This window comes from Erpetoichthys calabaricus, chromosome 12, assembly GCF_900747795.2.
Source record: "Erpetoichthys calabaricus chromosome 12, fErpCal1.3, whole genome shotgun sequence".
Classification (NCBI taxonomy): Eukaryota; Metazoa; Chordata; class Cladistia; order Polypteriformes; family Polypteridae; genus Erpetoichthys; species Erpetoichthys calabaricus.
This window is the reverse complement of record NC_041405.2, coordinates 5,163,464-5,188,063: the sequence shown is the minus strand read 5'-3', so window position 1 is coordinate 5,188,063 and position 24,600 is coordinate 5,163,464. Positions and strand designations below refer to the sequence as shown.

At 44.1% G+C, this 24,600-nt stretch overlaps 3 protein-coding genes across 3 annotated transcripts in view; 1 reads left to right on the top strand and 2 right to left on the bottom strand.

Annotated features, from left to right (window-relative positions):
* Window positions 1–1,334: 1,334 nt before the first annotated feature.
* LOC114661759 (nicotinate-nucleotide pyrophosphorylase [carboxylating]-like) overlaps window positions 1,335–24,600 on the bottom strand; it is a 188,100-nt gene continuing 164,834 nt past the window's right edge. The window contains exon 5 of the mRNA XM_051934715.1: window positions 1,335–1,348. The gene's annotated coding sequence lies outside the window, so the exon portion shown is untranslated. The remainder of the gene's footprint in view (window positions 1,349–24,600) is intronic.
* Window positions 4,017–8,121, bottom strand: LOC114663221 (CD59 glycoprotein-like). Its single transcript, XM_028816975.2, has 4 exons — window positions 8,019–8,121; window positions 5,866–5,927; window positions 4,397–4,519; window positions 4,017–4,245 (listed from the first exon to the last, which is right to left on the bottom strand). The coding sequence occupies exons 2-4, from the start codon at window positions 5,912–5,914 to the stop codon at window positions 4,139–4,141; spliced, it is 279 nt and encodes a 92-aa protein (XP_028672808.1). The 5' UTR covers window positions 5,915–5,927; window positions 8,019–8,121; the 3' UTR covers window positions 4,017–4,138.
* LOC114661765 (septin-4-like) overlaps window positions 19,723–24,600 on the top strand; it is a 28,497-nt gene continuing 23,619 nt past the window's right edge. Inside the window, exon 1 of the mRNA XM_028814955.2 lies at window positions 19,723–19,962. Coding sequence (XP_028670788.1) covers window positions 19,960–19,962 — 3 coding nt within the window. The 5' untranslated portion in view covers window positions 19,723–19,959. The remainder of the gene's footprint in view (window positions 19,963–24,600) is intronic.

The window sequence follows — 24,600 nt, the reverse complement described above, 5'->3', positions numbered from 1 at the left end:
ATGTGCTGCTGTGGCAGACAGACTTCCACCAGAGAAAGCCCAGGAGGAATCTATCTATCTATCTATCTATCTATCTATCTATCTATCTATCTATCTATCTATCTATCTATCTATCTATCTATCTATCTATCTATCTATCTATCAGTGTTTTCGATATCAGGGGACCTTAAAACATTGAGATCCATCAAAAACCGGAGATCGAAATTTTTGATGATTCTAAAGCTTTCGCTCCTCCTACATAGACGATAGGTTATGGCAGAGGAGGGCACAGAGTCAAGTATCTGTCTGTGAAGATTCTCAGTCATCCTGGTGAAATTTTCTGGTAGTTGAGTCATGGCAACTGGACTTCTTTCTTGTTCGGTAGATACGTTTTGTTGCTCATCCAAGCAGCTTCTTCAGTCAAAAATCATTCCAAAATTTTTAACTCCGTGTTACCTGTGAGCCTGCAGTCAGTGAAGGGCACAGTTAAAAAATAAAGTGGGCTGAATGGAATTGATGACACCCAACGGAAGGGCAAGGCCTATCTGAAGATCTCTGCAGGCCAAGCGCATCACTTGATGGCTCCAGTTTATCCACACTTGGATGGACGCTTCCATGTGATAACTCACCTCTGTCACTGACTGGCCACAAGTGATATGGAGGTGGACCCTGGGTAATTACAGTGAGTGTGCTGTGAGATTCTTAAGGCTTATGCATGTAATGATTACACAGACAGTACAACAGTGATGAAAGAGAAGGACATGAAGAACACAGGACAATTCTGGACTAATTGTAATTTCACTAGCAATTACTGAATTACTGAGATCTGCTGAGATCAGGACAGACTTCCACTGGAGAAAGCCCAGGAGGGAAGGAGCGACCAGTTGGTCTCCAGAACTGTGACTGTGTCTGACATTCTCTGTTCTTACTGGCCGTGGACCCCCGCGGTTTATTTTCCTCATTCACGCTGTGGACTGAGTTTTTGTTTTGCTCTCCCTTGTTGGCGATTGTCCATAACCTAATGCTGATGTTAAGGGGCAGGTCAGGTTAGGCTTTTTTTTTTTTTTTTTGGTACTGCTTGCCATCCTGTGTGTTAAAAAAATCTTTATTTTTTTTATGCATATGCATATGCATAACGTAATTAATAATTTCTTAAGTTCGTAACTCCCTTTAAACCTGTGAGCTTGCATTCAGTAAAGGGCTACAGAAAAATAAAGTAAGCTGGAATTGACGACACCCAACTGACTGGCAGGGCCAAGTGCATCACTTGATGTCTCCAGGTTATCCACACTTGGATGGACGCTTCCATGTAATAACACACCTCTGTCACTGTGGAGGTGGACTCTGGGTAATTATGTGCTGTGCATTCCTTATATTATACACATGTATTAACTAGACTCATAGTACAACAGTGATGAAAGAATGTGCTAGACCAGGGGTGTCCAACACCTGACATGGTGGGCCGCAGTGACTGCAGGTTTTCATTCAGACCCTTTTCCTAATCAGCAAGCAGTTTACGCTGCTAATGAACTCCTTTTCCCTTCATTTTAATAGCCCTGTTTTTAAGGATTCAGTCCTCTGAATTGATTAATTTCTTCATTAAATGGCAGCCAAACAGAAATGAGACGTGAAACGAGCCAACAGATAACCAGCTAAACGTCAAACTCCAGCCAGTTTCACTCCAACCAGTTTCTTAATTCTTGCTGTTAATTAAAGTCGTTATTGAATATCAGGACGTGTTGCTGCTCTCATCCTGCCACAGCAGACGGTTAATTTTCTGTTTTTTCTAAGACCACCGTCAAGAGACCTGAGCAGACCAACCTGATCAAGACCTTCACCTTTCTTTATTTTCAGGTGAGCTGCTCATGTGACGGCTCGTTTTGTGTCTCATTATTGTTTGGCTGCTCATTAAGGAAAAAGAGGCAACTAAGGGGTCTGAGTCACGTCAATTAAAACGAAGGCAAAACAGCAGCAAAAATGGCTCACTAATTAAGAAGATGGTTAGAATGAAAACCTGCAGCCACTGCGGCCCACCAGGACCAAAGTTGAACACCCCTGTACTAGAAGGACATGAAGAACACAGGACAAGTTAGAATTAATTGTACTTTGTCTACCGGTGACGGTATTATGAGATCTGCTGAGATTCTTGGCTTACCACATAACAGAGTAGAACCGGTGAATGGCCAAATGTGTAAAAGCTGAGGCACATCCTGTGAGGTTGTTGTCAGGGGTAAAACATGGAAGATCTCAGAAGAACATTAGGTACTGGATGGGATCAGTTGAGGGGCCAGAGATCACCATGGGAAGGGTGTTGGCCCAAAAATTGCTGGTGGGAAATGTGAAAATTGCATAAACACCAGGGCAAAGTGATACTCTGGATTCTACCTCGGCTATTGCAGCCTGGAGACCCTGCTAGACAGACTGAGCAGCTCACTGTGAGACGCCAGAAGAACTTCCACCTGAGCAGTAGGCACACTGGGTGTCAGAATCCTCAATATGATGGGAATACCAGTGGTCCTTATTTAGATTTTCTTGCATACCTGAGAGATTTCTTCTTTGAGGATTATGGTGGTTACATCTGTGTTTCACCTATCGGCTTGGTTTTGTTTATATATAATGTAAGTGGCATGAAGGATAAGATGGGTATGTCTGCTAGACGAGAAAATTAGTTTTTTTCCCAGCTGGAGTAATATAAGGGATGGACCAGTGGAAGCCTGAGTTACATCCCCCAAACAACAGGTGGCTTTGGTCCTACCGAGCCATCCCAGTTTAGACACCCACAAGGGTGCATGGGAGTTCTAGTTCAGAAGGTGCAGCCCTGGTTTCCTCAGGACCTAGTAAGCCCATACTATGGCACTGGAAGCATTCCTGGGTCTGGCATAACAGGAGCCCACCATCTCACCTCAAGGAGTCAGCATGTGCCACTTAACAGGAGAAGCAGAAGGAGAAGATGAAGATTTAATTGGTGTGACCGGTGGTTTGGTTATTTGTGCAGACTAGGAGAGCTCCATTGTTGTTACAATATTTATTTATATCGTTTCCGCTGCCCATTTTCTTTCTTAATCAGTGGCACTTTTTTGCACTACTGTTGTTAGGACAACACTCGCATTGCTAGGGGTGTGTCCTCAGAGGTCATGAACTGCCAACCATGAGATTAAACAGCCCCACCACGTTATTTCCATATCTGAGAAACAGATTCTCCAAAACCCTCTTGTTGTTACCTTGATCAATGACTTTCCTTAATTCTCCAGGTCTCCGAATTTGGTCTCGTGTTTTGGCTTTGGTCGTTAGTATTTTGTGACCTCCCAGTGTTTGATCTTCGCTTTGTTTTTGACTTGGCCCTTTTCTCCGGGTTGCCTTTTTCGATCTCCGTGCTTCCATTACGTCAGATTTTTCTCAAGGTATAATGTGAGCTACCACAGCTATGCTGACGACACACAGCTGTATTTATCAATAGCGCCTGATGACCCCGACTCTCTTGTCTCACTGACCCCAATGTCTTACTTGTGTTTCTGAGTGGATGAGTAGTCATTTTCTCAAACTAAATAAGGAGAAATCAGAAATCTTAGTGATTGGTAACAATGGATAAGATGAGGGTATTAGAATTAAATTTGATCCAATAGGCTTAAGAGTCAAGACGGAGATAAAGAATTTAGGGGTAATTATTGACTTGGACCTGAATTTTAAATCACATATTAATCAGATTACTAGCACAGCATTTTTTCACTTAAGAAATATAACAAAAGTTAGACCTCTTATAACATTGCAAGATGCTGAAAAATTAGTTCATGCCCAGATGGGTCACTGCCAATGTGACCTTTACAAGTTGTGCCCACACCCTGATTGTGTCACCAGCATCTTCTTACATCCCATTGACATGCAGATCAACTCAAAGGACAGCTCTGAAGTGATGTGGTAGGAGTGAATGTGCCATTTAGTGGAGTGGCATCAAGCTTCTATGCTAAAGAGGTTTGGGAAATGGTTGAATGCGCCAGCTGGAAGGCACTATAATAAAAAAAGGCAAATTAAATGAGGTAAATGTGTAAAATAAGATGGATTTTACTTATGCAAAAACAAAATGAGTACACGGTGCTTCATGTTGTTATCGACTCTCAGATGAATGGTCTGGTGACTCCGTCGTCATCGCCATCAGGCTTCCTCAGTTGCACAAGTCAGCATAGCAGCACTTGGCCTTAATGGAATTAGGGCTGCCATTCTCCAAAATGAAGCAATCGCTGGATTTGATGCATCGCCGGGCGTAGCCATCTGAAACACAACACATTGGGAGTGAAGCAGCAGGCCTTCTGGTGGTCCTTACATCACAAGTGAGGAGAAAACAAACACGTGGGAAGTGAAGAGCTGCATGGCGGCACAAGGGGCAAAGTCGCTGGGGGTGTTGGGGGAGGAGGTTACTTACATAAAGGAGGCAGGAAGACCATATTGACACAGGCGTTCTCGTTGTAACCACAGGTCTGGACGGTCGTAGTGCAACTCCCAAACTTGCTTGAGACGATACAGTTGTAGCACTTCAAGCAATCACCTGAAGAAAAGAAACAGATACGCAATCAGGTGTCTTTCAGCATTATGAACAAAATGCCATGTTATTATACATCCATCCATTTTCTAAACCTGCTGCATCCTTAGAAGGGACACAGGGAGGCAGGGAGGCATTTAGCATTGAGAGCCCACAAAATCAGCGTATCTGTGGACTGTGCCAGGAGGAAACAAACACAAACACGGGGAGAACATGCAAACTCCATGCAGAGAACACCTGGGAACCCTGGTCTCCTTACAGCAAGGCAGCAGTGCTACCCCTGCTGTTATTATTATTATTATTATTATTATTATTATTATTATTATTATTATTATTATTATTATTATTATTATTATTGTTATTACTGCAGATAGACTGATTGACTGCTGGAAATTTCTACACTCAACAATATTCAAGGTGACTGTTTTTACTGTCCTTCTTTCATCAGATATTTCTACTGACAGCAATTGTGAATGTGACAGGCTGGATTTAGCCTTTGCCATTCTATGGAAGGCAGTATATGATAGATAGATAGATAGATAGATAGATAGATAGATAGATAGATAGATAGATAGATAGATAGATAGATAGATAGATAGATAGATAGATAGATAGATAGATAGATAGATAGATATTGTGGCGGACAGCCGGGTCCCATACCCGGCAGGGACGCCCCTGCTACTTATGTTCCCAGGGAGCAGCCATGGACAGCTCAATACCTCCCCCGGGTCGCTTGGTGGCAGCCTCCCTGACCAACAGTGATTCCCCAACCTCCCGCAGGGCTCCATGGGAGATGGAGTCCTCCACAGCCTGGTTGGGGGTTCAGGTGGCCGCTAGGGGGAGCTGCATGGAGTCAGCAGCCAGGCTGGACGAATCTTCAGCCCCACCCGGAAGTGCGATTAGGACCAGATGGTCAAGCACCTGGAACACTTCCGGGTGGGCTATAAAAAGGGCCAGCCACCACCACTCAGAGAGCCAGGGTTGGGAGGAGGAGGACTAAGCTTAAGGAGGAGTGGTGGGAGAGGAGAAAGGATTGTTGCTGTGTTGGACTTGAGCTTTGTGGGACTGTGTATTGCCTGTGGGTCACGGGGAAGACGTGCGCCCATGAGTGAAGAAAAATAAAGGCTTTGTGCATTCATTACGTTCCTCTGTGTCCATATGTGCCGGGTCGGGTGCCTATATAGCGCCTTTGTTACAATAGATAGATAGATAGATAGATAGATAGATAGATAGATAGATAGATAGATAGATAGATAGATAGATAGATAGATAGATAGATAGATAGATAGATAGATAGATAGATAGATAGTGTAGTAGGCAGGATTACATAGATAGATAGATAATTTACTCACCATAGCCCAGTACCACGGCCAGGGCCAATGCCAACACCACAGTCTTCATGGTTGAAATGTTTCTGTGGGAGAAACCAGACACACCTGAGAGGACATTTCTCAGCAATGTTCTGAGATTTGTTGTCATTTGATGTTTTTGTGCACTGAAGCAGTCTGCTCATCATGAGACAATGGGGGGGGGATGGGGGTCCTGGAAGCAGAGCTTAGAAGGACATCTTGCTCAGGAGCTGTGGACCTTTCATTAATGCCCTTTTTGAAGTGTTTTCTTATTAGTAGCTTAATAAATCATTCACCATTTAATTACTCTGATGGTGGCTCAGTGGTCAGTGCTGATTGTATCTTTGTTTCATTCTCAGCTCAGTCACTGCCTCTATGGTGTTTGCACATTCTCTTTGTGTTACAGTTTACTCACAGTTATTTGTTTATTACCAGTTCAGTGGACACAGGTCAAGAACTTCAGTTCATGTTCACATCAAACACCAGAACAGGGAACAAATATGATTTTGACAGTGGCTTGATTGTTAGTGCCAGACCCCCTGGTTTGAATGTTTCAACTGTTGATTTTCCTAGGACTTGTTTGAGCCGAAAGAAAGGCTACGCCAACTCAGATAACCAGCTGTGGTGAGCGGAAAAGCATCTCAGATGGGCTACAACATCTCAGAACATGCAAAACGGGCCGTTTTCAAGTAATTGATCAAAGTTGTATGGAATATCTGGAGAAAACTACACACAGGCGCACAGTCCTGCAGACCCAGTCTGATGTTTGGAAGTTAGAATGTCGTGGGTAAAGAAAACTGTGAGCCCCGGACTCGTATATTTCTGTATGCCTGTGTCTTTTCTTTGGAGTCTGAAAACCCGTGAATTTCAATGTGATCGTCCTAACATACCTGGAACTTGACAGCCTTTACTGGGTCAAACAAACAGAGCATTCGAGGAAAATCACAAATAAAAACACAGATCAAAATAAAACACGTAAAGCGCTTTGAAAAGAGAACGAGACAAAATGTCAATTGAAGAGTGTTGACTAAAAAAGATGCGCGCTCACGGCCACGAGCGCGACTTGGCGGTCATTTAAAAAGTTTACGGACGGGGAGCCGCTATTTGACACTTAAAAGTGGAAAAAACTGAACACAAAATCTACAAGTCGAACTCTTTCAAGCTATAATCGAAACTGTAAACTAATGTTAACTCTGTTTTATGTATGCGACATTCAAGAAGGAGTTGCTTACTTAGGAAATAGTAAATTACCGTATTAGTCGATTATTAACATATTTGCATTGCTGTGGCATTAAAAATTACTCTCTATTATTATTATTATTATTATTATTATTATTATTATTATTAGTCATTTAGCCCGTTACAATAACGGGCGCTAAAACAGTAGTGCATAAACATTAGTAGGAACAGTCTATATTAAATGGCAAGGGACCTTGACCTCATTCTTTTTCTTGGTCGTATTTTTCTTTGTCTTTCAGCCTTTCTTTTGTTGATGTTTACTTGCTGAGCTGACTGTTCTTCGTGGGCTGCCGCCGTGTATTGTGTGTCTTTAATTTTCTGTGACAGTAATACCGTCTTGTATGTCCACTGGCTTGTACGTCCGTAATATACCTTTAATTTTCTCTGGCGGTAATACAGGCGTGCGCGTCGGTAATATGCCATTAATTTTCTCTGACAATAATACTGGCTTGTATGTGGCTGTAATATGAGTCACTGTATTGTGTAACTGTCCTGTGGTGGGATGGCACCCTGCCCAGGATTGGTTCCTGCCTTGTGCCCTGTGTTGGCTGGGATTGGCTCCAGCAGACCCCCGTGACCCTGTAGTTAGGAATATAGCGGGTTGGAAAATGGATGGATGGATGGATGTATTGTGTACCTTTAATTTCTTCCCGCAGTAATACTGGTTTGTATTTCTGTAAAACACCTGTAACTTTCTCTGACAGTAATATCGCGCATCACACCGCGCCCCGCGCATGCGCACTTCACCAGAACACACACATGGACACCTGGACTGACACAGGGATTTTATTAATGAGGATTATTATTATACTTGGTTTGACCTACATCAAATTATACTGTAAAAAGTATTGCAAACACTGCATGATAAACACAGTTGATAAAAACAAAACGGAGCGAACCCCGCACGCCTGACTCACCTCTCCGCTGCCCGCTGCTCGATACCCGCTCCTCCGCGTGCCCTGCCTCTTTATATAAGCCGGCTGCGGATTGCACAATGGGAACATGACAATGACACCTTTGTCACTTATTGTAGCTTTTGCAATGTTCTCACTTTTCTTTCACATTTACAACTGGAACTTCAGGCTCGGCCAGGCGACCGCATTTGGTTCCAGCTGTCCGCTGGGCACATGGGGACTTCCTGGCACAGAGCTGACTGCGCTCAAGTGGCACGATGACAATGCAGTCAAACTTCTGTCCAGTGGATTTTTTTTTCCTCCATTTAGCTGCCTCAAGTGCAGCTGTTGTGTTACAGGTCACAAATGTGACCAGTTGTTCTTTGCCTCTGGGGCATGGGATTGAATTCAAGCAGGATGTGGCAGAAAGGAATCTCAGAATCCGAGGAGGAACATTAAAAAAATTAAAATAAATCATCACACAAAGCACTTTTATTGTAAACGAAAGTGACAACAGATGTGGCTGGAAGAGGGTTGGGTTTAGGTGAGTTTCTCTAATAGGGCGTGAGGAGCTTCATATGATCAATTAAACTCTACATGGCTCCATTCAAACAGTGAGAGGGGTATTAAAATACTTTAATCCATCCATCCATTTTCCAACCCGCTGAATCCAAACACAGGGTCACGGGGGTCTGCTGGAGCCAATCCCAGCCAACACAGGGCACAAGGCAGGAACCAATCCCGGGCAGGGTGCCAACCCACCGCAGTACTTTAATCCCAATTTAGATTTTATTTGGGGAGGCACGAGGGTCACGAGGCGAAAATGACGTCAGATTTGGGGATACGCTCCTGTACGCAACTGGTGCACGCAGAAACTTTCTAAGTGGCTGCCGTGGATCCAAAATTGTGAGACTGGTAACGTGGATGGCAGAATGATAAACCAAGGGCTGAATATGATGCAACAACTCGTCGAAACACAAGGAGGACATATAGAAACATTTGAAATACATCTGCTCATCATGTAAGTGACCCACTCAGGAGAATTTTACACTCGCCTTTCCCTCGCGACTTTTGGTCAAAACATCTGAAGCTTCACCTTCTGTTTTCTTCCTCTTAAAGTCAGTAACAGCAGACACAGCTCTTCTTCCATCAGCCTATGCTGTGACATTATTAGCTAAGTGACACAGACCAAACACTGCGGTGGGCTGGCACCCTGCCCAGGGTTTGGTTCCTGCCTTGCGCGCTGTGTTGACTGGGATTGGCTCCAGCAGACCCCTGTGGACCAAACACTGTCACGTATTGACTAGGACACTGGCTTCACACGGTAAATAAAATCCAGGCATGCCATTTACAAAACGATACACCAGTTTGAGTATTTCCACCAGCAGATGAAACAAGGTTCAGGTGGGGAGTCAATGATACGAGATGAATTTGTTCTGTTATGAATCCTCAAAATGAACATCAAGTCACAAGGTCAGAGTAACTGTTTGTATGTTTCTACAGTTGGAGCACAAGCAGTAGAAGGGACTCGCTTGGTTTAGTTCTTACTTATCAAATCGATTCCAATACGTACAGAAATGTGCTGACAGTACTCCATCATTACACACAGAAGTTCAATATGGTGTCCTGCAGGACTCAGTACTGGGACCTTCACTGTTTTCACTTTACATGCTTCCACTGGGATCTCTCATTAGGAAACATAATGTTAATTTTCACTCGTACGCAGACGACACCCAGTTATACTTTTCATTTAAATCAAATGAAGTTTCTCCAATGTTGTCTTTAATTAGTTGTGTTAGTGAATTAAAGGAATGGATGGATTAGAACTACTTGTCTTTAAATACCAATGTTAATTGTTGTAGGGAATGACTCTGATCACAACAATATTCTGTCATCATTTAACTCAGTTGGAATCCCAATTAATTTTACTAAATCAGCCCGCAATCTCGGAGTTATCTTTGACTCTCGCATGTCATTTAAAGCACATATTACAAAGTTATCCAAATCAGGTTTCTTCCATCTTAAAAATGTTGGGAAATTACGGCACTTTCTAAATAAACAGGATTCTGAGAAATTAATTCCCGCATTTATTTCTAGTAGGATTGACTACTGCAGTGCGGTGTTCACTGGATGTTCAAACTGTTCTTTATACAGCCTCTAGTTAATCTAAAATGCGGCTGCAAGAATTATTACAAGAACAAGAAAATACGAACACATCACTCCAGTTCTTAAATCCTTACACTGGCTCCCGGTTCAGTTTAGGGCAGATTTCAAAATCCTCCTTTTAACATATAAAGCATTAAATGGCTGAGGTCCGGCTTAGTTGTCTGAACTTATCATGACTTGTAAACCAGAACGCACATTAAGATCTCAAGATGCTGGTCTGCTTATGGTTCCAACGATTAATAAAATAACAATGGGAGGTCGAGCTTTTAGTTACAGGGCCCCTAAACTGTGGACTGGTCTTCCTGCTACTATAAGAGATGCCCCTTCGGTCTCAGCTTTTAAATCCTGGCTGAAGACTCACGACTTCAGTTTAGCACACCCTGACTAGAGCTGCTGATCAACTGTACAGACTGCATCTCTGTTGTTAGTCATTAGCACTAAAACATAAGTAACATGATAGTTAGAATTTGTTACTAGCCCTCACTTATTCTGTTTCTCTTCTCGGTACTCAAATGTGCCACTTGGTGCCCACGGCCCACCTGTCAAGTTGTTTTGCCTGCCTAAGATAAAGTCATCCCTGATGGAGGATCGCGGGAATCGTGGGGCAGAGGGGTCCTTTCATCGGATTGGCTGGCCCAGCGCTGGCCAAATGGGGGAGGAAGCTTGATGGCCGAGGTCTCCAGGACTCTAAACAAATCCAAATCATATTATGGGATATCATCTACTGTTAAATTCTGCTCCGTACTTGTAAAATTTTTATTTTTATACTGTATTGAGGGTTTGTTCTGTTTTGTGTATTGTATTGTATTGACCCCCCTTCTTTTTGACACCCATTGCACACCCAACCTACCTGAAAAGGGGTCTCTCTTTGAACTGCCTTTCCCGAGGTTTTGTCCATTTTTCTCCCTACAAGAGTTTCCGGGGCTCCGCCCCTTCCCATCATGCCTCTCTCCTGGGGCGTGGCCCTTATGTGTGTGTGTGTATCTCTTTCCCAGGCTCCATCCCTTCTCATCATGTCTCTCACCTGGGGCGTGGCCCTTATGTGTGTGTATCTCTTTTCCAGGCTCCGCCTCTTCTCATCATGTCTCTCACCTGGGGCGTGGCCCTTATGTGTGTGTGTATCTCTTTCCCAGGCTCCGCCCCTTCTGATCATGTCTCTCACCTGGGGCGTGGCCCTTATGTGTGTGTCTCTTTCCCAGGCTCCGCCCCTTCTCATCATGTCTCTCACCTGGGGCGTGGCCCTTATGTGTGTGTCTCTTTCCCAGGCTCCGCCCCTTCTCATCATGTCTCTCACCTGGGGCGTGGCCCTTATGTGTGTGTGTCTCTTTCCCAGGCTCCGCCCCTTCACATCATGTCTCTCTCCTGGGGCGTGGCCCTTATATGTGTGTGTGAGTGTGTGTGTGTCTGTCTCTTTCCCAGGCTCCGCCCCTTCTCATCATGTCTGTCTCCCCCAGGCTCCCCCCTCCCTCCCAGACTTTTGATACCATAAAGGCCACTGTTAATCATTAGACCCCCATAGGCTAGATCTTGTCTTCTTCTTCCTCTTCATCTTTTCCCATATTTCAAAAGGGTGCCTTATTAAATTAACCAGGTCCCTCATTTGAGAATTATTCACCTCATCCTTTCTTCATTGTCAGGTTTTTAAAAGGCTTTGTATTTGCAGGTGTGTCTGCTCACTCCTGGCTAGAAAGTGAGACGCCACTCTCACATGACCACCTTGACTTTGTCTTTCCCCCTTTGTTGGGTGGTTCACCATCACCTGATATGCCAACTGGCAGGAAAGACGTGAAGGCTTTGTGCTGCTATTTGCTTTGTGTCTTTCACGTTGAGCCTCCTGATTATTTTTATCAGATTTGGATTATTTTCACCTTTGGCAAGTGTTACCATTACTGTTATCTCTTTTACTGGAAGCGGGTGATTATTTTTTTTTTTTCAATGTTATCAAAGCCCACCCTCCTGAACACACCGAGTGCTTTTTGTGAGAAGTCAGTGAGCTTTTAGTCCTTTCCAGTCGACACGTTTCTCTGTTTACTCTGGCAGGCGCACCTCCAGCTGTCCATTTACATTGGTCCAGCCTCGAGTGGCGTGGTCTGCCACCCTCACACCTTCAGTTGCTGAGTCTTGGGACAGAGATTTGTTTTTCCTCTGCTCCACAGTTTCAAATTACAAATCAAAAAATTCAGACATTGTGATTAAAGTGCACACTGCAGCCTTTCCTTGGAGGGGATTTGCAGGCCTTTCGATCACACTTCACTTTTTCTACAAGGCCCCCCATTTCAGGACACCATAATATTTGGGACAATTGGCGTCACCGGCGTTTGGGATTCTTCAGGTGTGTTTCATGGCTTCATAAGACACCTCAGCTGGCTTCTCCCCTTTGGAGTCTGTAGTCGTCATTGTTCAACATGAGGATGAGAGCTGTGCCAATGGAAGTCAAACAAGCCATCATGAGGCTGAAGAATGAGAATAAAACCATCAAAGACATCAGTAACACCTCTGGATCACCGAAATCAACTGTCTGGACTATCATGAAGAAGAAAGAACACACTGGTGGGCTCAGCCATCACAAAGGGACTGGTAGGCCAAGGAAGACCTCCACTGCTGATGACAGAAGAGTCCTCACTATGATCAAGAAAAAGCCCCCAACATCTGTCCAACAGATCTGAAACAGTCTTCAGGGGGCCAATGTGGACGACAATGAGCAGAAGACTCCATGAATAGAAACCCAGACAACACACTGCAGGATGGAAACCACAAAAGCAGGAATGCCAGATTACAGTTTGGGTAAAAGGACTTCAAAGAGCCTGCAGAATTCTGGGAGAAGGTCTTGTGGACAGGCGTGGTGAACATGAAACTCATCAGAGAGATGGCAACAGCAAAGTGTGGAGAAGAGATGAAAATGCAAAGCAAACCACCTAATTTGTTCAACATGGCGGGGCTGGGAGTGTTATGGCTGCCACAGGTCCTGACTGGCACACTTCTCTTCATGGGTGATGGAACTGCTGATGGTACCAATGAATTCTGAGGTGTGTAGAAACTTCTGATCTGGTCAAGTTCCAGTAAAGGCCTCCAAACTCAGTGGACGGCACTTCATCCTGCAACAAGAGAATGAGCCAAACACACAGCTAAGGATACACAGGAGTTTATCAAAGCTACAAAATGGAAAATTCTGGAATGGCCAAGCCAGTCACCCAATTGAAATCCACATGAGCTGGTCTTCCATAGGCGGAAGAGAAAACTTAAGGGGACAAGCCCCCCAGAAACAAGCAGGAGCTGAAGATGGCTGCATGAAAGGCTTGGCAGAGCATCGCCAGAGAAGACCCCTCAGCACCCGCCGATGTCTTTGAATCGCAGACATCAGGCTATCACTGCATGTGAACGACATGTGACAAAGAATGACATGTGACAATGGCTTTAATGGATCTGACTTTGGGGGGGTTTGCAGGTAGAAACCAAAAATGTCTGCAGATCCCCTTAAATGAAAGTGCGCTCGAATCCCAATGTCCGACTTGTTTGATTTGTCATTTTCAACCGTGGAGGAGAGGGGGACGTCAGAGAAAAAAAAAAATGTGTCTTTGTCCCAAACATTACGGACCTCCGTGAGAAAATGAAAAATGACCCGTTTCAATTTCAATCGAAGCTCACCTTTTTATGTTATAAAGATCTGATCCAGCTGTTCTTCTGGTTTACGGAAAAGCCGCCCCTAAACCCAACAATTCACCTCCCACACTTAGCCCCTCACATTTCGCCTTCCACAATTTGCCCCCTGTAGATAATGAGTAGCCTACAGAAATGTAAATAGGGCACCTAATTTTTTTTACATCTTCTAATTTATTTTGTTTTAATAAATGTACATGTTAAAATTGCCAAAAAAAATTAAACAAATACGTGAAATACATCCATCCATCCATCCATTATCCAACTCGCTATATCCCAACTACAGGGTTACGGGGGTCTGCTGGAGCCAATCCCAGCCAGCATAAGGCAGGAAACAAACCCCGGGCAGGGTGCCAGCCCACCTCAGGGCACACACACACACACACACCAAGCACACACTAGGGACAATTTAGGACCCGCATGTCGATGGACTGTGGGAGGAAACCCACGCAGACACAGGGAGACCATGCAAACTCCGCGCTGGGAGGGACCAGGGAAACGAACACCCAGGTCTCCTAACTGTGAGGCAGCAGCACTACCTACTGCGCCACCATGCTGCCCCATGTGAAATACAATTAAATTTAAAATATACCTGGAATTTTAAGGTTAACAAAAAGTTTATAAAACATATTTAAGTAGTGCTCATTAGGATGATTATTATGTCATTAGACATTAAGCCCGTTACAATAACGGGCGCTAGAACATTAGCCCATAAACATTAGTAGGAACAGTCTATATTAAATGGCAAGGGACCTTTTACCTCATTAAATTTTTTCCTTAAACTGCCTGTAATTTTCTCTGACAGTAATACTGGTTTTGCTGTCCATAATATGCGTTTAATTTTCTGTCACAACGGTGGGCAATCAGCAGATTCTCCCCAGCAACTGATGTAATGTGCGCGAAAATAAATCCACTTTTAAAAGTCATCGTATTGTAATATCATGAAAATTCGTATATTTAGGAAAACCCCTTCAACGACTGACACTTTACACTTTACAGGGCCGAGCTTCTTAATCGCAAATCTGACATCCTCAGAGTGAACACTTGCACAACAATGGGGAAGCTGGTCTCCGCGTCTCAGTACCCGATTGGATTTTTCGTGTTTTCTGTTTTAGGTCTTACCTCATTTACCGAAATCCGATTGGATCAGCCGCCGCGCGATATTTTATAGGTCCCGCCCTCTCTGTCTTGTGTGATGTGTCAGGCAGCCTTTGAAGCATCTGCTTTGAAAGCGTCGCACCGTGTCCCGCGCATGCGCACTTCACCAGAAGACACACACACACACACACGGACACTGGACGCACACAGGGGTTTTATTAAAGAGGATATAGGCCAACACGGTGGCGCAGTAAGGAGACCTGGGTTCGCTTCCCGGGTCCTCTCTGTGCGGAGTTTGCATGTTCTCCCCGTGTCTTTGTGAGTTTGCTCCCACAGTCCAAAGACATGCAGGTTAGGTGCATTGGTGATTCTAAAATGTCCCTACTATGTGCTTGGTGTGTGTGTGTGTGTGTGTGTCCTGTGGTGGGTTCGTGCCCTAAGTGGTCCTATAGTGTTATACCTGGAGAATCCTGCCACAAATTCACTGCCTGTGTGCCACTGAAAACTCTGTAATAGTTCCCCAAGCTCAACGGCACCACAGCAGAGTTCACAGACACACTGGCATAAGAATCAAAGGGCGGGTTTCTGGCACAAGACATCTATGACAGAACTTTGTCACAATTGCCTCCTCATCTTTCTCTTGGATCAGCTTTTCTGTTGCAGCCAGTGGGAGCAAAAACAGCTCTGTGATGCTCTGCCGGGAGATTTTGCTGAAATAAAAAAAAAAAGAAAAGAAGAAAGAAAGGAAAAATGATGGAGGAGCTGCACAAGGAGACAAGCGAACTTCACATAAGTCAGGGGCATCCAACTCCGGTCCTGGAGGGCCGCAGTGGCTGCAGGTTTTCATTCTAACCATCTTCTTAATTAGTGCATAGCTGCTGTTAATACACTTCTTTTGCCTTCATTGTAATTGACTTCTGTGGTGGGCTGGCACCCTGCCCGGGATTGTTTCCTGCCTTGTGCCCTGTGTTGGCTGGGATTGGCTCCATCAGACCCCCGTGACCCTGTAGTATAGCGGGTTGGATAATGGATGGATGGATGGAGTTTCAATAACAATTGAAGTCCCATTTTCGATTTAGTCTCCAGGCCAATTGCACCAGCTACAGTATATGTTAATGTCAGTGTTATCTCAAAACAAACTGATTTAACATTTAAAATAATATTAAAGCTATCATTCTCTTTGAAAACATGTAAATGTGGCTGTCATCATCTACCAATGTTCTTTTGCCGCTTATTGATGGAACTCTTTTTGCCATTGTAAATTTTTATAATATTATACGGCGTGCCGCTTGTTCTTCAGCAGCGCGATGCACCGCCGATAGTCAGTGGGCGAAAACAGCAAACGCGCAATGCGTTAGTAACGGCTGAGTGTTCGGACACATTAAATTAAGTAACAGCGCTGACGACAAAACCCACCTAAATCCAATTCTATGGGATGCTATTTTGATATTTTAAATAAAATCAACATAAAAAAACAATAAAATACATCCATCCATCCATTATCCAACCCGCTGAATCCGAACACAGGGTCACGGGGGTCTGCTGGAGCCAATCCCAGCCAACACAGGGCACAAGGCAGGAACCAATCCCGGGCAGGGTGCCAACCCACCGCAGACAATAAAATACAGGAAACAATCATTTAAAAAAAAATAAGTTTAAATGATCCAGGTAGGTGACAGGAAAAATATAACGAATTGTGGGGAGCAACTTTTCTGGATCCCATTCTTCTTTACCATGCACTTCTGCCTCGTGAAGTGGACCATTACATGTCTTGTGAATGGCAAGCTTACGCTAATTCAGACTTCTTTTTAAATTATTTTATTTTTACTGTAATAAAGCAAATGTTCTTGCAATGCAGACCTCATTAAAGTGCCATGGCAGCAGCTGCCATTCCGCTCAGCACAACGGTGTGTGTGACAAGTGCGTTGGGAGATGTGGAAAGAATGACTCGGGAAAGTGCCGACGCTACAGCCAATCAGCTTACGGAATCTGAAGCCCCTCCCAACTTACATAAAAGTAACAAAATGACACCTTTTATTGGCTAACTAAAAAGGCTTACTATAAAAGTAACACAAAGGCTTTGAGTAGTCTGGGGTGTCCCAGGAAAATATGATGTGGGTTCACAGGTTTCCGGAAACTTCCATCCCTATAATGAGACCAAGAGACCCCATAAAGGGACTACTCGTCCGGCCTGGCATTTGAAGCTGGTTGAGTCCTCACACACACTCTCTCTCTCTCTCACACACACACACACACCTTTAACTCACTCCTGTGGGGCCAGTTTAGAGTCACCAGCTGCCACAGCGCACACCTCTGTGAGACGTGAGAGAAAACCCCTGAACATCCTCCCCCTTTTGTTTCTTCTCAGACTTCTACGTTCATTTATTATTAATTTTTTTTTTCAGCTTTGGACCCTCAAGATGCCGACTGCTTTACGTCAAGAAGCTGAAAGGTAAGAAACGGTCCGGCTGCATGTTTCACATTCCCCTGTAAATGTTTTGGGTGCACGGCAGGGGGGTCCGCTTCTGTTTCCCCATCCCCTGCTGACATCTCTTCCCGGAGATCATCGTAGCCATCCTGCTCTTTGATCGCCGACAGCTTCCTGACTTCCTAATTATAACCTGGAGACGCGAGAATTCATCACATCTCTATGGGCTGCTACTATAAAATGACGTCTCGCCCCCTGCTGGCCATTCGATTTAAGAATAGAAGGCACTTCACAACCCACCCATGACGTTCATTTGGATTAGTGCAGGACTGTCAAACATGACTACAAATGTTTGTGATGTGCCATCTGTTGGAATGACACGTGCAATGCATCTCATTACTAGATGCATTACAAAATACATTCCGATAGATCAGGGCACTCAGTCACAGTCCCGGAGGTCCGCAGTGGCTGCAGGTTTTTGCTTTAACCAGTTTCTTAATTACCAGGGTGGCCCAGATCTAATTATTCAATTATGCAATTTTCATTACGCTATAACTTATTACGTTTATTACATGTAGAGAAAAGCCAAGCAAAATGACACGTTTTATCGGCTAACTAAAAAGATTACAATATGCAAGCTTTCGGGGCAACTCGGGCCCCTTCTTCAGGTAAGATGTAATCTGAGTTGCCCCGAAAGCTTGCATATTGTAATCTTTTTAGTTAGCCGATAAAAGGTGTCATTTTGTTTGGCTTTTCTCTACATTCATAATGCTACGGTACAACACCCTACGTTTATTACATAGAGAATTCACAAAAAATGATGTTTGTTGCCGATAGATGGCAGCACCTGCCCTGCATTCGTTTATCTATATTACTAAACGACAGTTTAATTTATGCACGGCGGACGCACTGAAGCGCATGCGCACTGCCGCGGCGCCCCAGAGTCAAACGCAGAAACCGCTTTAGTACAAATATGTTTATTTAATTAAATGAACTTTCCCAGGACGCACCCACCCTTCATGATATTTCATCCCTCCAAATATCGCAGGGAACAGAAAGTCTTGGATTTGCGATTCTTTCGAGAATCGCGGGCTTGATAGTTACAAGATATTTCGAACATTTCTTTTGTCTTGCATTGTTTTCCTGCATTGCATTAAAAGTTGCATAATTAGGTCTGGACCACCCTATAAAACCCATTCATTTACTAATTAGATAATATTTTGGGGGGCTTAGTTTTAGTTAACGTGTTTGTTGCGATTCAGAACCCTTAACTGCCTGTTTTAGTTTTAAACTGCAGCATCATGAAGACGGTTGAGACAGGCTGGTCCTGCACTATATGAGTGCTCCTGTGGTAGACCACCCAGGACCCCGCTGAGGTTTGCTTATCACACGGAGATTGGAGTGAAGGATGCAAAGGTTGGACAGGGTTGTGACAAAGCACTGTGACAAATGTCATTTTTTGATTTCTACCGGGGCTTTCAGGACCACCCAACCGTCCCTGCTAAGGGTTAAGCCCCCCTAGTAGAGTGTGTGTGTGTGTTTTGTTCAAACGCCATGGACTCGGTGGTCTGCGGTTATGTCTGTTCAAGTCTTCAGAGCAGAGCCAAAAGGGCCGTTTGTTGTAAGAAAACATCACATCAAGTTCTGAAACCTGCTTAATGAAAGTCGGGGTCTTCAGAGGGGGGTGCCAGGCTCAGCAGCACCACAGCACAGGGCAGGAAACGGGAAGTCACCGGGCACACACTAGAACTGTTAATGGGAGTTAAAGTGGAGGACATGGAGCAGTGTATTCAGTACACCCACGTGGCCACCAGAGGTCAGTGGAGGCTGGAGTTGAACTTTGAGTAAACAGGAAAACCTCACGATAAGGTGGTGGGTGGCGGAGGAGACCTGACCAGAGGGATCTGCAGTGCTCTGTTAATGAACTCACCTCCAATCCCATTCCCAAACCCTAAGGTCTTTTGATCAATTGCTATTAGTATTGGACTGAAGACAGACAGACAGACATCCCATCTGACAGGCCCCACAAATTAGATGTCACACTAATTCTAAGACCAAGGCACCTAAGGCAGTGGAGGTCACGTCAGCCAGTAAGCACCTTACTGAATTTGCAGAAGGTCATCAGCCAGGTGACTGGTAGGACTTCCATTCGTGGAATTCAGGATTATAGAGCCAAGCCGTGGAGCCCACAAGACCTGTGAATGTTGCTCAGCTCCCTTTCTTAAAACAGCAGGTCCTGGGCACCCCCCAGAGAGGTCCACCTTGTCCAGTCTCACTTCTCAGAATAGTATGCCCCCCAAATCTGCCCCTCTGACCTCCCATCGCGCTACTCGCTTTGACGATTTGTTTTGTTTGGTTTTGTTTTCCGAGTGCAACAGAAGCACCTGAAATTTGAGAGATGCGCATCAGTCAAACGCAGAAGCAAAGCGGTTTCTCACTTCCTGTGTGCGCAGACACTTCCTGTTCCAAATGAGTTCTGATATGAAGAAAAGAAGATTCATATTGTGGGTTAACCATCTCTGGAGTGCGTGTCCTTGTATGTGACTAAGAGAGCTGTCCCCCCCCTCCTCACGCTTCAGTATCTGAAACCCTTTGGAGCTACACAAGCTGTGGAAGATGGTGAGTGGACGCGTTCCGTTCCTGTCTCTTGGGGTCTCTCCTGGAGTGCTAAGGGGGTATAGTGAGGGTGCAGACACATCCTGGATGTGGGCTTTTAAAAAGTGACTGCACACGGGACACTGGGGGGGGGGGGGGGGGGGGGCGGAGTCTGCAGATGTTACCCCATTTAATTAAGTGGACCAGCCTGATCTAAATAACTATAGGCCAGTAAGCTTAAAGTGCATGATGGGTAAAATAACGGGAGAGATTATTAAGAAGAAGATCAGGCAACTCAAGTGTAGAGCCGGTGAGTCAGTGAGCAGACGGGGCGGTCGGGTGTCACTAATGTGCTGGAATTCGGCGAAGAAGCAACAAAGGCACAAAGTGAGAGCGGCGGACTTATTCAGGTTTTTGAAAACAGCAGCTTGTGATTAAACTTAAGGAGTGCAGTGTGGGCCCTGGGTGCAAATTAGGGTTATGGCAGGGCTGTTCAGATTTTCAAACCAAGAAATGTAGCAGACATTCTCAGCGGCCAGTAAGCAGCAGGCAAATTTTAAACCACCATAAATAAACGTTCTGAAAAAAAAAACAGGTCGTGTTTATTCATTGATTCCCTTTTAAAAAATGTCGTCACATCCGACACGTCAAAAGGCGCGTAAAAAAAAAGTTATCCCTGAGCAGAATCTGAGGTAGTAGTAATCCTATTTTTTCCCACTTTTGAAATAAAAAATACAACAGTTTGGTCATATCTGACCCAGGCACATCTCAAAGTGCAGAAAAGCAAAACAGCGCACAGTCTTAGCAAAGAAACTTTGCTTCGCTTTTAAAATAAAAAAATTTAATAGTTTGGTCATATGTGACCCCGGCACACCATAAAGTGTATTTAACAGAATAAAACAGAACTATTCATACTATCAAAGCTGTCAGTGCACAAACACAAAGCATAGTGGCAGACACACCGAAGGAACACGGACTCGTTTTAAATCACCGCGCGTGTGGTCAGCGCTGCGTCTTCTGTAAACGAAAAAGGTGGCGGCGCGCATGCGTTACGTTTGGATCAAGTCTGAGGTACCGGGAAGGTAAATAGAGGCCGAGAGTCGTAGCACTGCCTGTTTTATTTTAAATTTGAAATTGACAAACAGTCGAGTGTAATTATCATTGTTTGTATTTATATAGCGCCTTACTCGCTTCCCAAAATGCTTTACAAGCTTCACGCAGAAGTGGGCACGAACCCAGCGTCTCCTGATTGGCGGGCAGCGGTGCTATCATTACGCCACCTGCGCATCGTCCTGCCTAACCGTTTAAAATGACAAACACAAGATTTCCGAAATTGAAAAATATTAACCGCAGGATGATAATGAGCTGTACATTCTACAGAAAAGTCACACAGCACAGCAAAGCAATCCGTGCTTAATCTGAGTGAGTTTTAAAGGAAATTCCAAACTTCTAATTCGTTCTTTGCTTTGAGTGCTGCTTAACAGTTTTAATTAAAAATGATTTTAGTTGATTAAAAGTTTTGATCGTCGTCCTCGTAACAGCCGTGAATCCCCGGGATCGATCGAAGCGTGTGAGTGAAGGCGGCGCTTGTCAGTAATGAGGCTCTCATTGGAGTTAACAATTCGATTCATTGAGAAGAACTCACGTTCGCACTCACTCTCTCACAATCAAAGACTCGGTACACAACTGATCACAGAATCATTTAATACGTAGTCGATGTCACGACCAGCTGTCGCCGACAGGTACCATCACAAAAATAAATAAAAAAAAAAATCCCGGTGTCATAGACCTCTACCACCACTTCCGGACACAAACAGTGCGCTGCATTGTGGGTTGATTGTTGCTCGGCTACGAGAAATGTTGTATTCATTGTCCGTACTACTGTTGGAATTTATGTCGGAATTGTGTTTTTCACTTTTTCTCTGTGTTTCTGACGGGACTACAGGCTGGGCCAGTGGGCCACACGGAGGTTGGTTCTGGTGCCGCATGTGGCCCGCAGGTCGCTATTTGAATAGGCTGGGGTTAGGGTATAAGGTCATTTTTCTGAATAAGGCAGTTAGAGGTGGTGACCAACAGGGGTCAATGCTGACGATGCTGCTCCTTTTTAATATGCATAAATGATTGGGACAAGAATCAGTCCGTCTCAATAAAAGGAGAAATGTCTCTGTGTCCATCTGGCTGCTCTTTCCTTGTCATTCCAACAGCTGTCGAATCAGAAACATTTCTACTAATAACATGCATTTGTTGTTTCAACAGATCACATACATTAACATTAATTTTACGAATCCCATTCCAAATGGCATATAACAGAGACATATGCATTGCATTTGTCATTCCAATAGTTGGCACACTACAAACATTACTGCTGCTTTTACAAATTCCATACCCAATGGCATACAACAGAGCTATATGCATTGCATTTGTCATTCCAACAGATGGTAGACTACAAACATTAGTGCTGCTTTTACGAATCCCATACCAAATGGCTTACAACAGAGTCATATGCATTGTATTTGTCAGTCCAACAGATGGCACCTCACAGACATTGGCAATGCTTTTGAGAGTTCCATACCAAATGGCATACAACAGAGCCATGTGCATTGTATTTGTCATTCCAACAGATGGCAGACTACAAACATTAGTGCTGCTTTTACAAATCCCATACCAAATGACTTACAACAGAGTCATATGCATTGTATTTGTCAGTCTAACAGATGGCACCTCACAGACATTGGCAATGCTTTTGAGAGTTCCATACCAAATGGCATACAACAGAGCCATATGCATTGTATTTGTCATTCCAACAGATGGCAGACTACAAACATTAGTGCTGCTTTTATGAATCCCATACCAAATGCCATACAACAGAGCCATATGCATTGCATTTGTCATTCCAACAGATGGCACCTCACAGACATTGGCACTGCTTTTGAGAGTTCCATACCAAATGGCTTATAACAGAGACACATGGATTGCATTTTTCATTCCAACAGATGGTGCATCAAAAAAGATGAGCATTGCTTTTACGAATCCCATACCCAATGGCATATAACAGAGACATTTCATTTGTCATTCCAATAGATGGCATATGACAAATATGTGCAAAAATGCATTTTATTGCTACAAGTGTTTGTGATGTGCCATCTGTTGGAATGACAAATGTAATGCATTTCATTACCACATGAGTTACAAAATACATCCCAATACATGGTGCATAGCAAACATTAATGGTGAGGTCTACCCTGAAGATTTGGATTTCAAGTCATCTTAAACAGATAGCACAGCAAGCAGATCTATAAAATGCTAAGGGTTGGGTCTGCCTGTCATATAATTACTCACAAACCAATGGGGCTTCAATCTTGATCTTGGTGTTAATCAGAAACTTATGATGTGATTGAGGCTGGTGAAGCACAATCATTGGCTGATGGCAACGCCCATGAAGTAAATCAGAGATAGCAAACTCAGTGTGCTGACTTCAGTGAGTGGGCAGAAAATATTTATGACAGAAGGCCGGGAAAAAGACGAGGGCAGAAAACGCAGCCAGTGGTCAACACTGGAGATCAAATTCAGAGACGCAATCTCAGAAAGTCAAAGCTCAGAGCAAAAGTCAATCCCCAAAAATTTTCAAAATAAAATAAGTAGTTTGTAAATAATGAATCTAATCTCAGATGATGAGAGGCCGCGCAGCATGGTGACTTTTATACAGTCCCAGTACTTTACACAGGGACTCGCTATCAGCTCTCCCTGTCCTTTCTCCCTCTGGTCAGCTGATCCTTTGTCATCATCTGCTTCCCAACTCGAAGCTCTCTCAACGTGAAGGAATCGCGGCCCTTCTAACACTGCAGACCAGACGTCTTCTGGGTACCCCACCAGTGAGGCCTTCATCAACAACAACATTTATTTCTATAGCACATTTTCATACAAATAATGTCGCTCAAAGAGCTTTACTTGATGAAGAAAAGAGAAAAGAAGACAAAGTAAGAATTAAAATAAGACAACACTAATTAACAAAGAATAAGAGTAAGGTCCGATGGCCAGGGGGGACAGAAAAAACGAAAAAACTCCACAAGGCTGGAGAAAAAAAATAAAATCTGCAGGGGTACCGAGGGCACGAGACCAACCAGCCCCCTCTGGTACCTCAGTCTCTGGTGCCACTGAAGAGGGGCAGATTGGCGGTCCTCCCCAGGACCCTTGTGAGAACAGAAAACATCACCACCTAGTGGCCCACAGGGCTTGTGTTCCCAGAGGAATGAAAAATCAAACACGAGATCAGAACAGAATTAAATGGGGACATTTTCCCTTGTCTCGTGCTTCTCAGATGTTTCTCCTTTGACAAAATCGCCCACAAGTGTCTCATCTTGAGGTTCAGCAGAGACCTCAGCAAAGCCACACAGTATGCTCACAGATTTTCCAAAGAGTGTCTTCACATTTTATTTTTACAATTTTAAAGTATCTGCAAAATTGATAAACGAGAGTGTTCTCAGTAATACAGTCATATGAAAAAGTTTGGGACCCCCTCTCATCCTGCATGATAATCGACTCTCCTTTCATCAAACAAGATAACAGTCTTTCATTTCCTAGGAGGACTGCGGTGTTTTCCGAACAAAGATTTTTAGTGACGCAGTATTTAGTTGTATGAAATTAAATCAAATGTGAAAAACT

Excerpts from the sequence above, each read along its gene's own strand:
- LOC114663221 (XM_028816975.2), bottom strand. The coding sequence starts at position 5,914 with ATGAAGACTGTGGTGTTGGCATTGGCCCTGGCCGTGGTACTGGGCTAT. Across the intron at positions 4,520-5,865 it reads GGCCGTGGTACTGGGCTATG|GTGATTGCTTGAAGTGCTAC; the intron begins GTGAGTAAATTA and ends TCTTTTCTTCAG. Across the intron at positions 4,246-4,396 it reads GGTCTTCCTGCCTCCTTTAT|ATGGCTACGCCCGGCGATGC; the intron begins GTAAGTAACCTC and ends GTTGTGTTTCAG.